General features: G+C 40.0%; 1 protein-coding gene across 5 annotated transcripts in view; it reads right to left on the bottom strand.

Moving 5' to 3' along the window:
* The window catches only part of LOC128740202 (uncharacterized), a 160455-nt gene that overhangs the window by 12992 nt on the left and 132946 nt on the right, over window positions 1-14517 (bottom strand). For 3 of the 5 annotated variants that reach the window (XM_053835733.1, XM_053835734.1, XM_053835732.1), the window contains exons 2-3: window positions 9690-12719; window positions 9446-9530 (exon numbers count right to left, since the gene is read on the bottom strand). In XM_053835733.1, the coding sequence (XP_053691708.1) occupies window positions 9446-9530; window positions 9690-12692 (3088 nt within the window). In that variant the 5' untranslated portion in view covers window positions 12693-12719. Of the gene's footprint in view, window positions 1-9445; window positions 9531-9689; window positions 12720-12817; window positions 12959-14517 lie in introns of those variants that run through there. The other 2 variants (XM_053835735.1, XM_053835731.1) reach the window with 2 other exon arrangements.

Here is a 14517-nt window from a genome sequence, read left to right as displayed (position 1 = left end):
AATTGCGTATTTAGTCTTGTTTTAGGGTTACGGTTTATCTAGCATTCTGCACCTGATTTACGGATTTGGGAGGTGTCTTTCGCGTCTCGAGTTAGGGTGACGTAGCAAAAACAACATGTCGGTACTGGAGCAGTGTCTATTTTCCAGTTGCGAGATTTACCCTATTATGATACGGAAGCTATCTCAATAGAAAAGGTGGCATACGAGTTGTTTTGCTTTCTAGAATATCTGTTTACGAGTAAGTCAACGTTATCGAATGTTGAAATGTTTATTTATGCAGAGCTGGCACTTCCTTTACGCAGAACGTGTAACAGCGTGGGGCGCCACAGCGATAGGGGTGACATTTAGAGCATCATTTCAAAATTATTATAACTGTATTATTCGAGACAGAGGAACGGAAATATGAATTAAGCGAAAAATTACTTTCACCGAGGTGAAACTCTGGCTGATTCTGTGCGGTAATCGGAGAGGGTGCTTAATTTAAAGCAAACGTTTTTCGAATCCGTCACAGCACAGGTGGGATGTATGACACTACACGGCGAAGTAGAAGTCCTGCGTCCGTTTAGCTTCGATAACATGTATGATCACACGAAATAATCTAAGGCATTCCGAGTATGATGGTTTGGAAGGCAATCCATCTTTGGTCATAGAGCAGCAAATTTGCAATGGGAGAAGTTGCTCTGTCCTGCTGCTGCTGTTGTCCTGAAACTCGCAGCAATGATACTGTCCGTACATTCTTTCTACGCTACGGTTTGGTGGCAATCTAAAAAATTTCCGGGTTATTTTAACGCCTTTCCCTACAAAAAACAGGCAGTAGCTTGCCGCGCTTGTAAATACTACCTCAAACCAACACGGAAGTGATGCTTTGGAACGGTGGAAGGTTTGTCGCCGTCAGAGATATTCCTCGAAATGTAGACCCACCAGCCTACCGTTTTGAATATTGTGGGATTGCCGAAGGATAGACATTTTTTATACAAGTATAAGATAGTAGAATGAATCTTTTGAGCTTGCTATTTTTTTGGCAGAAACTCCTATAATTTGAAAGTATTAATAGAATGTCCGATGCTATATGTAAACTATTTTGAAATAACACTAATACAGTAATAGCTCGATATAAAGTAACCTCGATTTGAAGCAACTTCGAAATAACGTAACTCGATATAATATAACTTTTACTTCAATTTAACGTAATTTTTAAAAATTATTAAAAATAGCTGAATTAACTTTTATCTTCGCATTGCTACAACGCGATAAACATTATTGTTTTTTCATCATAAAATTTGAAAGTTAACGGTTTGAAAAACTCTCCTTTCATTTGTAATCAATTTCGTTCAAATAGGAATAAATTTCGTTTTGCGGATGTAACTCTTGCAAATTCATCGATCTATTCGAATTAGTGCGAATAGTTAGCAAACTTTTATCAATACGATATTACCTAACAACTGCAAATGAAGCATTGAAATATACCGATAGCCATAGGTTGGCTATGTCTATCGGCTGATAGAGTAATGCAATAAAACAAATTCGGAGACTGCCGCTGTGGGTGTTGCAGGTGGTAACCATTTACTTGCTTCTTTGCTTCTTTTATCTGTTCTTATACTTCGCTTGTATACATGTACCACAGGGTGTTGCACATCCAATACTGCGTGTGTAGGAGGTGCCACCCGAGTTACTATCCAAACGCTGGGAAAGATTTGCTTAAAGTTTAACATTTTTCTCTCATACTTTCCCAGTTACTCAGTTCAGTTACTAATATTTTTAAAGTTTTTCATTATGTTAAGCTTAACTGCCTGACATTGTTTTGTTTATTTCCGAGATTTTCGATCGAGATAAACCGAGCCCAGAGAATTTAATTGGAAACATACTTTTCGTAAGCGCAAGGTAATCGATTACATGCAGCACATAATCAAAAAATGCGTACTTGCATTAGCTTAACAAACTTGTTTATTTACAGAAACATTAAAAGGTTATTTTTTCCTGTCTCATTTATTTGTTGTTTTCCTAAAACACGTCAAAAAGATTTGTGATGGTTTTGTGTTTGTTTTATTTTTCGTTTATTGATGTTTTGTAGTGTCCTTGTATTATTTCTAGTTGGGGTCTTCAAATTTTACTTTACTAATACGATGATTGGTTATGATTGACTAAAATTAGTTTCGATTTTGTTGCAAATTTCGAATTGGAATGAATCTAAATAGAGAATTTTGAATTAAATTTTGAATTAAATTGGCAGAATTTTGTAAGTAACCCGCTTTATGTCTTTTCTGATTAATAATATTTTTTCGATTCGGGATAATTGTATCAACATTTTTTTGCTATACACATTCTTTTATCTATCAACCCATGAACATGACTACTGAACCGCTGACAGTGTTTGTCTTTCTCAGTTTTCTACTTTTCAAAACAATTCATTCATGAATTGCAGTGCTAAATGATTGCTCGATTAACCTGTCAGTCAATATTCTTGCTCTTCACTGATATTTTAGACCTTATAATTTATTTTTTAAATCTACCTGCATTTTAAAATCAACCAAAATCTAGTTAAAGTAAATTAATTAAAACTTTGGAGCAATGTTTACGTCTATTGTAACTTCATATGCTGTAATCGGCAGTTCAAAATAAATGAATGATATATTTGATTTCATTCACTACTGTCTAAAATGAAAGAATGTAGAGAACACCACGAACATGAACGCAAGTGATTCGCTCAAATTGTTGGTTTCAGGTTGGCAATGCTGAGTTCATTTCATCTGTACTAGAAACAGCAAAGAATGAGCAGTATATTGCATCACTTCAGGCGTATTGTATAAATTGAATATGAGATTTCTAAGTACTGATAATGTGAATACGGACTGAAACAAACGGCATAGACCAAAGCAACGAAAAAGGACTAATGATAATGGAACTACAAGTCTCTCAATTTTCTGAGAAGTACCCGTATCCTTTCGGACTTGTTGAGAACCCGCAATTTCAACATTGTAGCCCGACAAGACGTATGCTGGAAGGGGTCTACCCAAGCAACAATGTGAGTTTTATTGTACTCTTATGCTGGTCTTCAAGACCAATTTTGGTCTTAAATGCCATAATAAAAGTGCAATAAAACCCAAATTGTTACTTGGGTATTGTATATTCGTATAGAAATGGATACACCATTTACCAGAGCTGCGGCCATATACAGAGTTGGGTACAGCTTTTATCATGATGGGTGACATGCAAAAGCGCGTGATTGGGTAGTGGCATGTGATTGGGTAGTGGTAGTTGAGAATTGAAGGCCGTTTCTTCAATATTAGCATTATCAACGCGTACTGCCCACAGCCCAGGAAGTGACGAGAATGATAAGGACACTTTTAAGCGCAGCTTGAGAGTGAATACAACAACTGTCCAAGAAATGACGTCAAAATCGTCATCAGAGACCTCAACGCTCAGGTTGACTAGGATGAGGAATTCATACCGGTTTTTGGAAAGTTCAGCGCACGTCCGCTTACGAATGAAAACGGCCATTGACTCATTGACTTCACCAACTCCAAAAATACGAAGTATCCACTTCCGCCACTGCCTCGGTACACTTGGAGATCACCACAACAGAAGGACTCTCAAATCGACTACGTTTTGATTGATGGAAGACACTTCTCGGATATCATCGACGATAGAACCTATTCTGGCGTCTATTTTGACCACTACCTTTTGATGGTTAAGTACGCCAAAGACTTTCCATTGTTACCAACATTCAGTACCGTTGCTTGCCACGGTGCAAAATCGTGAATTCCTCAAGTTACCTGAAGTCGCTACTGAGTACGCGCAAAGGCTTGAGGCTGCATTACCGGATGAGGGAGAGCTTAACGAAATACCTCTCGAGGACTGCTGGGATAGCGACAAAGCAGCTAACACCAGCACAGCGGAAGGCGCCATTGGATTCGCTGAAAAGAGTCACTGGTTCGACGTGGAGTACCAGAGGATGTTAGATGAGAAGAATAAGGGCGGGCGTCGATGAACCAGCATGGGGACCTGTCAAAACGTGGAACGACTTACACAAAAACGAAGATAGCAAACCCAGTTTTTGCGGGACGAAAAGCGTCGCCTGGAAGAAATGGAAAGCGCGAACATAGAACAGCTGTATCGTTCTTAGGATAAGCCTAAATTTAACAAGAAACAAAGGCTTTGTGCCACTATCCGAACCATATCGGGATAAAAACGAAGAGATCTTGTCGGATGGTGATCGTAAGGTGGAAGTAGCACTGTAATGTGTACCTGAATGACGCGGAGACGGAATACTAAGACAGCAGTGGGAATGACCACATCAGTGTGGTGGACGATGGTTATGCGCCAACTTCCACAATATGTGAAGTGATGGAAACCATCACGCAGCTCAAGAACATGGAGCTGAAGAACACTGGTACCGAGGCTATCGCCGCTAGCAAGTAGATTCGTGGGAAGTTATCAAGCCGGTTTTGCGGCCGGGCGATCGACAGCGGACCAAATCTTTGCGTTGCGATAGACCCTCCAAAAATGTCGCGAATACCAAGTCCCTACGCACCATCTATTCATAGATTTCAAGGCCGCCTACGATACTATCGACCGTGGAGAGCTGTGAAAAATTATGGACGAAAACGGCTTTTCCGGGAAGCTGACAGGACTGATTAAGGCCACTATGGATGGTGTACAGTGCTGTGTGAGGATTACGGATGCGTTACCCCTTTGAAACACGATAAGGCGATGATATTTCCTGCCACCTGTTCCACATCACGTTAGAAGGTGTTACGAAACGTACGGGGTTTAACATGCGGGGCACGATCTTAAATAAATCTAGCCAATATATCTGTTTCGCTAACGATCTGTACGTTGTTAGAAGGACATTTCAGACGGCTGCTAAGCAGTATATCAAACTGAAACGTAAAGGCTGAATTAAAAGGAACCAAGAAATTTGTATAGGTACCTCGGGTAATTGATAACGTCGGATAACGACTGCAGCAGAGAAATACGCAGACCGGAAGTCGTGCTTACTACGGACTTCACAAAACCCTAAGGTCCGATAAGCTTCACCTCCGTACCAAATTTACTTGTACAAAACATTAATAAGACCGGCAGTGCTCTACGGACACGAAACGTGGACAATGCTCGAAGGGGACTTGAAAGCACTGGCCGTTTTCGAAAAGCAAAAAGCATAGAGCAAAAGGATTAAACACTAACTGGCGCAGTTCCTTGGCGAACTAGAAAGTCGTTTAAGCTGGAAGGGTACAATAGGCGAAACATGTTGTGAGAATGCCGGACAACAACCCCGAAAAATGGTGTTAGCCTAAAATCCGGTAGGCACCAGACGCAGAGGTGCGCAGCGTGCTTGATGGTTGGACCAAGTGGAGCAAGACTTGGAAAGTGTGGGATTCGAGAAATTGGAGCCATGGACCGAGTTTGTGGGTGGAACATTGTTACGCAAGTGAAATGAAAGGTCATCGCATCAGGATAAATATGTAGGTAAAAAGGAGTTCTAGTGAATATCATAAAATGCTACAGTTATTCACTCTCCTTCATTAAGCAAAAAATTTCTTTCTTACAATAATTTTCTCGTGTATAATTAAATCTTGTTCGTGTAAATGTTTAAGGAAAAAAATTTCATAGTGTTCGGCTTTTGGATTTCATAAAATATTCACGATTATTGATTCAGCCCCATAAAATCAGAAATTTCTATACAAATTTAGAGTTTCTCTGCGGATTGTTAAACCTGCAAATAATCTAGTCGATTTGGCTATAAAAAATGTTTATGCCATTGTTTAGCTTTTTGTTAGGTATAATATTGAAGTTGTTGATTTATTTTTTTTTATAATTTTCTTTCATTGCGAATAATCGTATCCGAAAGATAACCGAGTCAATTTTTCAGTCAAATTAAAAATAGATCAATTGCTTTTAGGATTATTGTTTTTACCTTTGTTATACTATATAACAAAGGTTTAGAAATTGGTCGAAAAACACGAAATTGATCCAAGGCCCGGAGGGCCGAGTCACATATACCAATCGATAGGGTTCGACGAACTGAGCAATGTCTGTGTGTGTGTGTGTGTGTGTGTATGTATGTGTGTATGTGTGTATGTGTGTTCGCTCCGAATTTTCTATCGCCTGTTACTCGGAGATGGCTGAACCGATTCGACCGCTATTACTTTTGTTTGAAAGGTATTATTGCCTAGTATATCACTATTGAATTGTTTCGTAGTCTGACTTTTCGTTTGAAAGTTATAAGCAAAAATGTGAAAACTACGTGACACGGTTTTCTCCGGAACCACGCAACCAATTTTAACAATCTTAGTACCAAACGAAAGCTCTTACTATTACTAAACATTTTGCTAAGTTTTATTGAAAACAGACAAGCAGTTTAAAAGTTAGCCTTGAAAAACCTGTTTTGACTATGTACAAATGAACGCCTGTTTCTCAGAGATGGCCAAACCGATTTACACGCTATTAGTTTCATTTGGCAGGTAATATAGCCGGATAGATCACTATTGAATGGTTTTTTGATTGGACGTTTAATGTGAAAGTTATGAGCAATCGAATACACCACACCAAAATTAACAATAATTTATAATGATTTTAACCAAGATGATTTACCTAATTTCAATCATTTTAATATCAAACGAGAACTTTTCACACTACGAATATATATGCAAAATTTCATAAGAGTTGGTTTTACCGGTCAAAAGATATTAACCCTCGAACACTCGCGCCAACTTTTGTAACACGGTTACTTGCGCGCACATTAGCCCAAAACCAAAGAAAACGTGCGCACTAGAGTTTTGACTAAGAAAACTTAGTTTTAAGTTTATTAAACCTTTGGAAGAGTTTCTTAAAATTGAAAGCTCTATTGTCTGGTAGAATTTGAATTTTGATTAATCCCCCTAAAAGTGAAATAAAAAAATTATTGTCCTTTAGTTTCAATATAACACATTGATGTGTTCTGCAAACTTTTAGAGCATATTATTGCAAGAAATTTGGCTCAAGACAGTAACCTTCTATCTCTTCAGTGAAGATAGAAAAATCTTATTTATTGTATATGAATTGGTAAAGTCAGTTTTTCTATTCTAACTCTTTTTGTAATTATTGTATAACTTTTTCATGTATTACAAAGTTGTACAAATAATAAAAATACATAACTTTGCTGAATTTAGTATACCTCTATATTTGCTTGTTTAGGAACTGTAGGACTTTGATTGTGAAAAATACCCTGATTTTGACCCCGAATTACTCGACTACCAACAGACGGATACATCTTAAACATTTTACATTTGCTGGCAGTTTTGCTGCATACAGACATCATTTTTTCCATATGAAGAAACGAGAGCAAATTCCAGTTGGGTCAATTGCGGTACACCTCACATGCTACTTGCTTCGTTTCGGTGATGTCGGTTTATGCTAATCTTGTTTCCTAACAATTTAAAGTATTAGTGCATTAAATAATGCTGACATTTTGCTCATAACAAGTTTACTGAAGAATATACGTTAGTATATACTTAATATACGATTTGTAACTTTATAACAATATGGCATTCAAAAACACATGTTGTACAAAATACAACAGCGTGAGTAACCAAAAGTTAATAAAAATTGATGAAATTTATTCAAGAAAATTTTATTGTTGTGAATCTATTTGATCTATTTGGCATTACAGAAAATTACGCATAATTCAAAAACTTATAAACTAGACCTTTACTACTCAATGTATATGTTAAAGAAAAATATTTCATCTTACAACTTACTTTTACTTGCACTTACCCTCATTAGTAACAACTTACTCAGCAATTTCATGAGAAAAGGAACAATCAAAATTTATAAGTGCTTCTATTTGGTTCAAATTTTGTAAACTTATTCAATTTCCAAAAATTTCATGTAAGCCAAACGTGTCGATTTCTATCTCAAATAGCAAGTAAGATCGTATAACAAAGGTTCCTTTCACCACTAGGTGGATTAAATCAGGTTTTTTATTTTAAAATTTGTTAAGTTAACCTCGTTGAACCAATTCGGTCACAGTTTTCTACAAATCGAAAATTGGAAATTACTCTTTCAATGGATTACTAGTAAGTCCATAGAGAAAAATCCAAAGTTTTTAAAAATAGCAAGAAAATCATCTTGGATTACCGTTGGTCTTGTGCGCATTGAACTTTTTAATCAAATTTTTAAGTTTTATCATCCAATTATAATTTTATTTTTATATTTTTATATTTTGGTATGTCTTAAGAAAAATGTAACAACAATGAACTCAATCAGCACCGGAGTATTTGTTATTTTCGGTGAGTGATTTGCAACTAGCAAAATGTAAACAAATCGTTTTATTATACCATCAGCGTTGAACAGATTGTTAATATCCATGGCAAGTTTCATTTCTTCTGTAGTAATCGATAGAATTATTTAAAAAAAAGTATTTAGTGATGGACGATAGAAGTGCTTAACCAACACAAAAGACAATTTGCAGTTTATCCGTTTTCTTGGTTATGAACTAACAGGCTCATTTGCAAATTGTATAGTAAACAGGCGATAGTAAAGAGCAAAACTACGTTGTTTTCAAAACGCAGGCGCATGTAAACAGGCGAAACAGCACCGGGCGACTCTCATTGTCAAAATGCTTTAAGGCTTATTTCAAGGGGCTCAACTAGAAAAGTGAGGAGATTGTTTTATTCTACACCAATTCCTGCCTTTAAACTCGATTTTTCTCACTTTTATTTAAATTATGACTTGAAAATTATCTCAGTGATATTTCTCATTGTATACATTTTGCGGGTTGCACCCTATTCGCAAATCACTCCGGATTTGTCTTGTGTTACTTCTATAATCTATATAAATAAACTAAGATTCTTAAAGTTTCAAACTCTTAAATTTTGCTTGAGAAAAAATGTGACTTCTTCAACAATAACATAGTTGTTCCGCGTCAAAATTTGTTTGTTTTGTACTGAAATGTACGGTTGAAATTAAAATATTTATTTTTATCTGAATGGAAAATAACTGTTTGAAACCATTCAACACTGTTACTTTAAAAATGTTATTTTTGATTTCTATTTGAAATATTTTTAAGTTGTTTCAGAAATATTTTATTTGGACTTATTACAATCGGTAATCCTGTATAAAAAACTGAAACTTTTCTTCTGCATGTTGAAACGCAGTGAGCGGGTTAAACTAAGCTATCCGCATTCAAGAGTTGTAGAATCCTATTAGACTAACGATTGCGTGGTACCACCAATGACGCGGTCGGTTTATTGACTAGCACAGTTTCCCTAGGATAACATATCTTAAAACAGGTGAAAGAAACCAACCCCGACAGTAGCTGGAAAACCGGAAAGAACCCAGATTGTTGATACCGCTGATAAATGACTACCGTTCTGTTTTAATTATCGCTCGCCCTTACGCCCACTGTCTTACAAGAAAACGAACGAACCCCCCCAGCTGTGGAAAATCTTTGCAAAGAAACACTTACCGGTGGTGTGGGAACGGCTGTGCGCTTTTCGTACTTGCTGCGTCGCTCCTGTCGCGTCTGGCATCGATTGATTTTGATGATCACTCTGAAAACGTGGAGAAGACCGAATCATGAACTATGCTAACGGCCACAACGCAACAGGTAAATAGCATCCCACTTTATTACGTCGAACAATACCAGTATTGTACTGCGTGGGGATGTGAAGAAAAGGAAAAAGCAATAAATTCCCCATGTATCTTCTCACCTCATTGTGAATGATGTAGAACGCTGTCTCTCCATTTCCGCCTCCGCCGTTGGCATCCTTTTCGGCGCCCTTGCCTTTCCCCTTCTGCAGTGTCATTTTCAACGGCAGTCGTGGTTTGCGCTTTTCACCTCGATTAAGTTTTATCACAGTTTTTAGGGTTCCGGTGGATTCAGAATTTCGGCTTTGTTTACCGCTGCTCTTTCCTCCACCGCTGCTGGAAGATGAGCTGTATCCACTTCCTGAGCCTCCGGATGGTTTCTGAAGGCCAAGCTCCTTTCGCCGTTGTTTTTCAGCGCTGGCAGCCTGAAGGGTAAGTAATCCCAAATGTTTGAAGTGGGACTCCTTTTGCTTAGCAATATCGTCCAATTCGTCTTCGGGCTCGGCCAACGATGCGATGTCCGCATGTTCAGCGGAATCAGCCACTGGAAGCACTTCAGTCACGCTAAGCGAGCTTACTTCAACAGTCTTTGATACGTTCTTTTGCGGAACTTCTTTGATAGTTTCGCGATTTTCAACCGCTTCTAGTGCATTTACTTCTGGTTTTTCTGCCGAAATTTCTTTGAAAATAGCAGTATTAGTAGAACCCTGTTCAGTCTGTACAGTGATAATGCTAAGAGAGGATTTGTTTTCTTCAGCTGTGACTGTCTTTGCAGGCACAACCATTTGTTCGCCCTTTGGAACAATACAAACCGATGGCTCGTGTTCCTTTTCAACTAGTTTTTCTTCCTTAGCCACCACCATTTCTTTGAGGGGAACAATTTCTAGTTCAGCTTTCAATTGAACGGGCTCGACATTGCTGTCATCCACCAGGGTCTGATTGGGATCTTTTTTCAGAAGGGTGATGGCGGGAAGATTCTCTAAAGTAATCGTATTGGTTACGATTGGTTCAACCTTGGGCGTATCGTTTACGGTTTGCTCGGCAAAATCAATCGACTCTGACGAGGTAACCGAAAGTACTAAATGTGAATCAGCTGAAGTAAGGCTGAGTGTTGTGACGGTTGTCGAAGGAATTATTTTCTCCACAACCGAAACAATGTCACTCGTATGCTTAGGACTATTTTGCTTACCAACTGGCTCTATTGTTGTCGCAGGGGGTGATTTGTTTACATTTTGCTCCTGCTTGCCTGTGCTATCGCTGAGCGGTGCCTCTTCTATTTTTTTCTGTTTTTCCTGGTTAAGTCGTTCGGCACGAAGTTTTTCTTCGCGCACTTTTTCCTCAACGCGAAGCTTTTCTTGGCGCAGTTTTTCCTCTTTCATCTTTTCGTCTTCTTTTCCCTTGTCCTTTAAACTGCGAGCTTTCGGTTTCGGTTCCTTTACCGAAGATTTAGATTTTTGAGTATTTTGTTTTCCTGATCGTTCCCCATCGGAATCCGAGCGAGAGTCTAATTTCTTCAGTATACTATCCACTTTACTACCTGTACCAAACAGGGAGTCTTTATCATTGGAACCGTCCGAAAGGGGCGATTCATTACCAGAACTGGCATAATTCGGAATCACTACAATGGGTGGAATTTTACTTTGACTTTCACTGCTTCCTACGATTCCGATAATTTCCCTCAGCCTATCAACTTCCATCAGTTCACTATTTAACACTGCACTATCCGTATTTTCCTCCTTGATATCTTCGGGTTCAATTTTTTCCTGTTTAATCACAACCGATTGAGTATCGCTTTTAACCGATGTACTGCCATTGGCAGTCACTGCACTTTCACTTTCTTTATCCAATTTTATTTTCTCTTGGACTTGCACAATTTCCCCCAATTTAGGGTCCTTTTCAATTCCTAGATTATTTTCCAAAAAAGCGGGCTCACTGTAGAATTCTTTCACGCTTATTTCGGATACACCTTCACTTATAAGCTCCGGACTCAATGAGGAGTCCTTTTCCAATTCACTACTAGGCGTCTCCTTTAACGATGGTTCCGTGTCGATACTCAACGGAGCCGGCGTTGCGTCATCGGTGTCCATTGGTTCCGCTTTAATTTCGACCGGTGCCTTTATTTTGGGAGCCACAAAATCTTCCTTATCCCGGCCGGTACTTTTCCGCTGCCGGGCACTGCGACGAACAGCTTTCTCGTCCTTGGACAACGGTACGGTCGGTGTCTTTCGCTCGTTGAACGCTTCTGCCATTTTGTCAAGAATTTTGGTTTTTGTTTCGTTTTCCTCCAAAATTTCACGTTTCAGCTCCGACAGGCTGGTGTCGTCTTTCTTATCGTCCTCTTCCTTGCAGAAGGACGTATCGAATATGCTGGTATCGGTTATGTCTGAGCATTTTGAAACGGAATCCGATCGACGGCGCTCTATTTTCACCGCAGTGAGTGGTTCTGTTGTGGAATCTTTTGGAGATTTATCCTTTGGGGTGACCGATTTGCGCTTCGATGATGGACTGTCGGTGGCACGGGGTTTCCCGTTGCGCAGACTGGTGTTTTTGCTATCTTCTTCTTTCACGGTCACGGTCACTTCCTTTTTGCCTTTGGCATTTATTTGTTTACGTGCAATGACCTTCTTACCTAGTACTGGTTTGCCCACAATAGGCTTAGTTTTTCTTTTCATTAAAGTGGCTTTCTTTAGTGCAGTGACAGAAGTTTTAACCTGACTGCCGCCCGCACGGGCTGGCTTCTTTTTCTTCGCTGCCGTTTTGCTTGCGCCCGGTTTCGAATCCTTCGATTCTTTAACTTCATCTTTTTCCTTTTCCTTCGAAGCACTGGTTTGCTCCGTAGGTTCATCTTTTGTGGCTCGTGTGGTTCTACTGCTGCTGCTGCTGCTTGATCTGACAGCAGTTGAATTTGCTGTGTCGGCGGATGTCATATCAGTAATATCATCTGTTGATTGAATGGAATCCTCATTTGCGTTCACCAATTGTTTCGGCTTCTGCCTGCTCAAGGATGCGCGACTACCTTTACCCTTGCTTGTTGGTGTCGAAGGCGCTGAGTCGCTGCCGCCGCCGAGGGACGGGGTGGGAGAGTCTGAATTCACTGATCTGGGCTTCTTTTCACGGGTTGCCATTTTGAGACGCACTGCCAGGCACAAGATCTGTGGAAAAGTGCGAGAGAGAATGGAAAATACACAGTCAGTATCACGTCTACAAACACTACAACGCGGATAGAGGTTTAATGAATTTATAAACATACTCCACTGAAGTGGCAGGAATCCGCAATCAGAAAGTCGAAAACTTTGCCAATTTAACACTTATCCTTTCCGCAACACTCCATTCGAGAGCCAACATGACAAACAAACAACATTGGAAACATATGTCCCAGCAAAAACAGTCTACACAGGAGCACAGATCTCACAAATTGCAAATTATAAATTTAAAAGTTGGCAGTACTTATTTTTCCTGCCCGTTCTCTGCTCTGATCGAAAAACTGTACACACACTCACACCACTCGATCAACACTAGTATCAAAGTTGCGGCTGCGACGACACTTTAGCCTGCGGCGGCACCACACACTTCGTACCTATTGCATTTCTACCCAGACCAGACTCCTGGCATCAACTCATTTTTTTTTGCTCTCTCTCCCGTTCTCTCATTCTCCGCAAAGTATTCAATGAAAGCCCCATCGTGCATGAGTTGAACATCGGCGTTCAAATAGCGAGCATAAACATAAGTCACACATCTACACACAAGTCATAAGCATAAGCAACACACGCACATAGCAAGAGCTTAAACCCGCGTTCACACTCACACCACCCTACCTGCGCGTCACAACATGCCACACCGTCGAACATTTGCTGACTTTAGCATATCGTCCGGATAGAGGGCTCCGTTTGAATGCTGCCAACATCTACAAATCTATAAATGATCAGCGCTTATGCTGCGCCCAACAACATTGCTTACAGTGACACGGTGGACCGCTTTATGCTTATGCTTTTTTATTTTCCTTCGAATGCACTCTTTCTCTCTTTGTGCATGGTTCAGTAGTGGCGGCTGCTGTATGAGACTGCAACTACGACTACGACCAGCAAACGGCAGGAAAAGCTGCGCTACGTGCATATAGGTAGAGGGAAAAATGTTCTGTCCAACAACACAACGATACACAGCAGCAAGAAAAAATCCCTCTCAGCACACGGTCTCGCTCCCTTGCCTGCTTCTCTACCCTTCGGATTTCGTTTGCCGGCTGCGGGACGGGACTCGGTCTACCTACATACTAGCCAGCCAACAGGGCGTTTGTCTCGCGCAGGTGAAGGGGATGATGTCGGTAAATATTATGCTGTTTGTCGTCTTTGCGTGCATCATTTCGCCCTTGCATTGCTTCTTGCTGGGTCGGCCCAAAAGCGGAAACTCGAGGGTAGCAAAGCAGACAGCAACGCACCGAGATGACGCCCGGTCAGTCAGGCATACGGGGAAAATTGTCGCTTTTCCGGCAAGGTGTGAGGCAACAACAAAACCGTGGAAATTCCTGGCGGAGCATCACCATCAAACGCAAACAATGGCTCTGCGGGCTGCGCTCACGTGCGGCAAGGCCATCAACATGCTTTGTGGCAAAAAATGATACACCGGGGGCCCCAAACTTGCTAAGATTTGAATTTCATTAGTTTAAATTAACCGGCTATTCAGTTAATGAGTAAAAAAAGAAGATGGCTTCTCTTAATGACTTTCTCTCCGTTCGCCCTATTTCCCGGTGTTGAATTCCTTCGTCAGTGTCTGTTGGAGCGGTAAACGACTTCTTTTCCTGTTTGCCCGACAGGCGGGAGCGCAAGCGATGATGCTGGGATGATGAGGTCCGTGCGCAGAGTCTGAGCAAATTAATTAAGATAACATGGGAGTTTAGTAATTGTAATGAAGATTCGTTTTATGAGAGGGGTTTTCTTCCGGCCACTAAAATCAATC

This window comes from Sabethes cyaneus, chromosome 3, assembly GCF_943734655.1.
Source record: "Sabethes cyaneus chromosome 3, idSabCyanKW18_F2, whole genome shotgun sequence".
Taxonomy (NCBI): domain Eukaryota; kingdom Metazoa; phylum Arthropoda; class Insecta; order Diptera; family Culicidae; genus Sabethes; species Sabethes cyaneus.
Note: the sequence above shows the minus strand (reverse complement) of the source record. Positions and strands in the feature narration are given on the sequence as shown.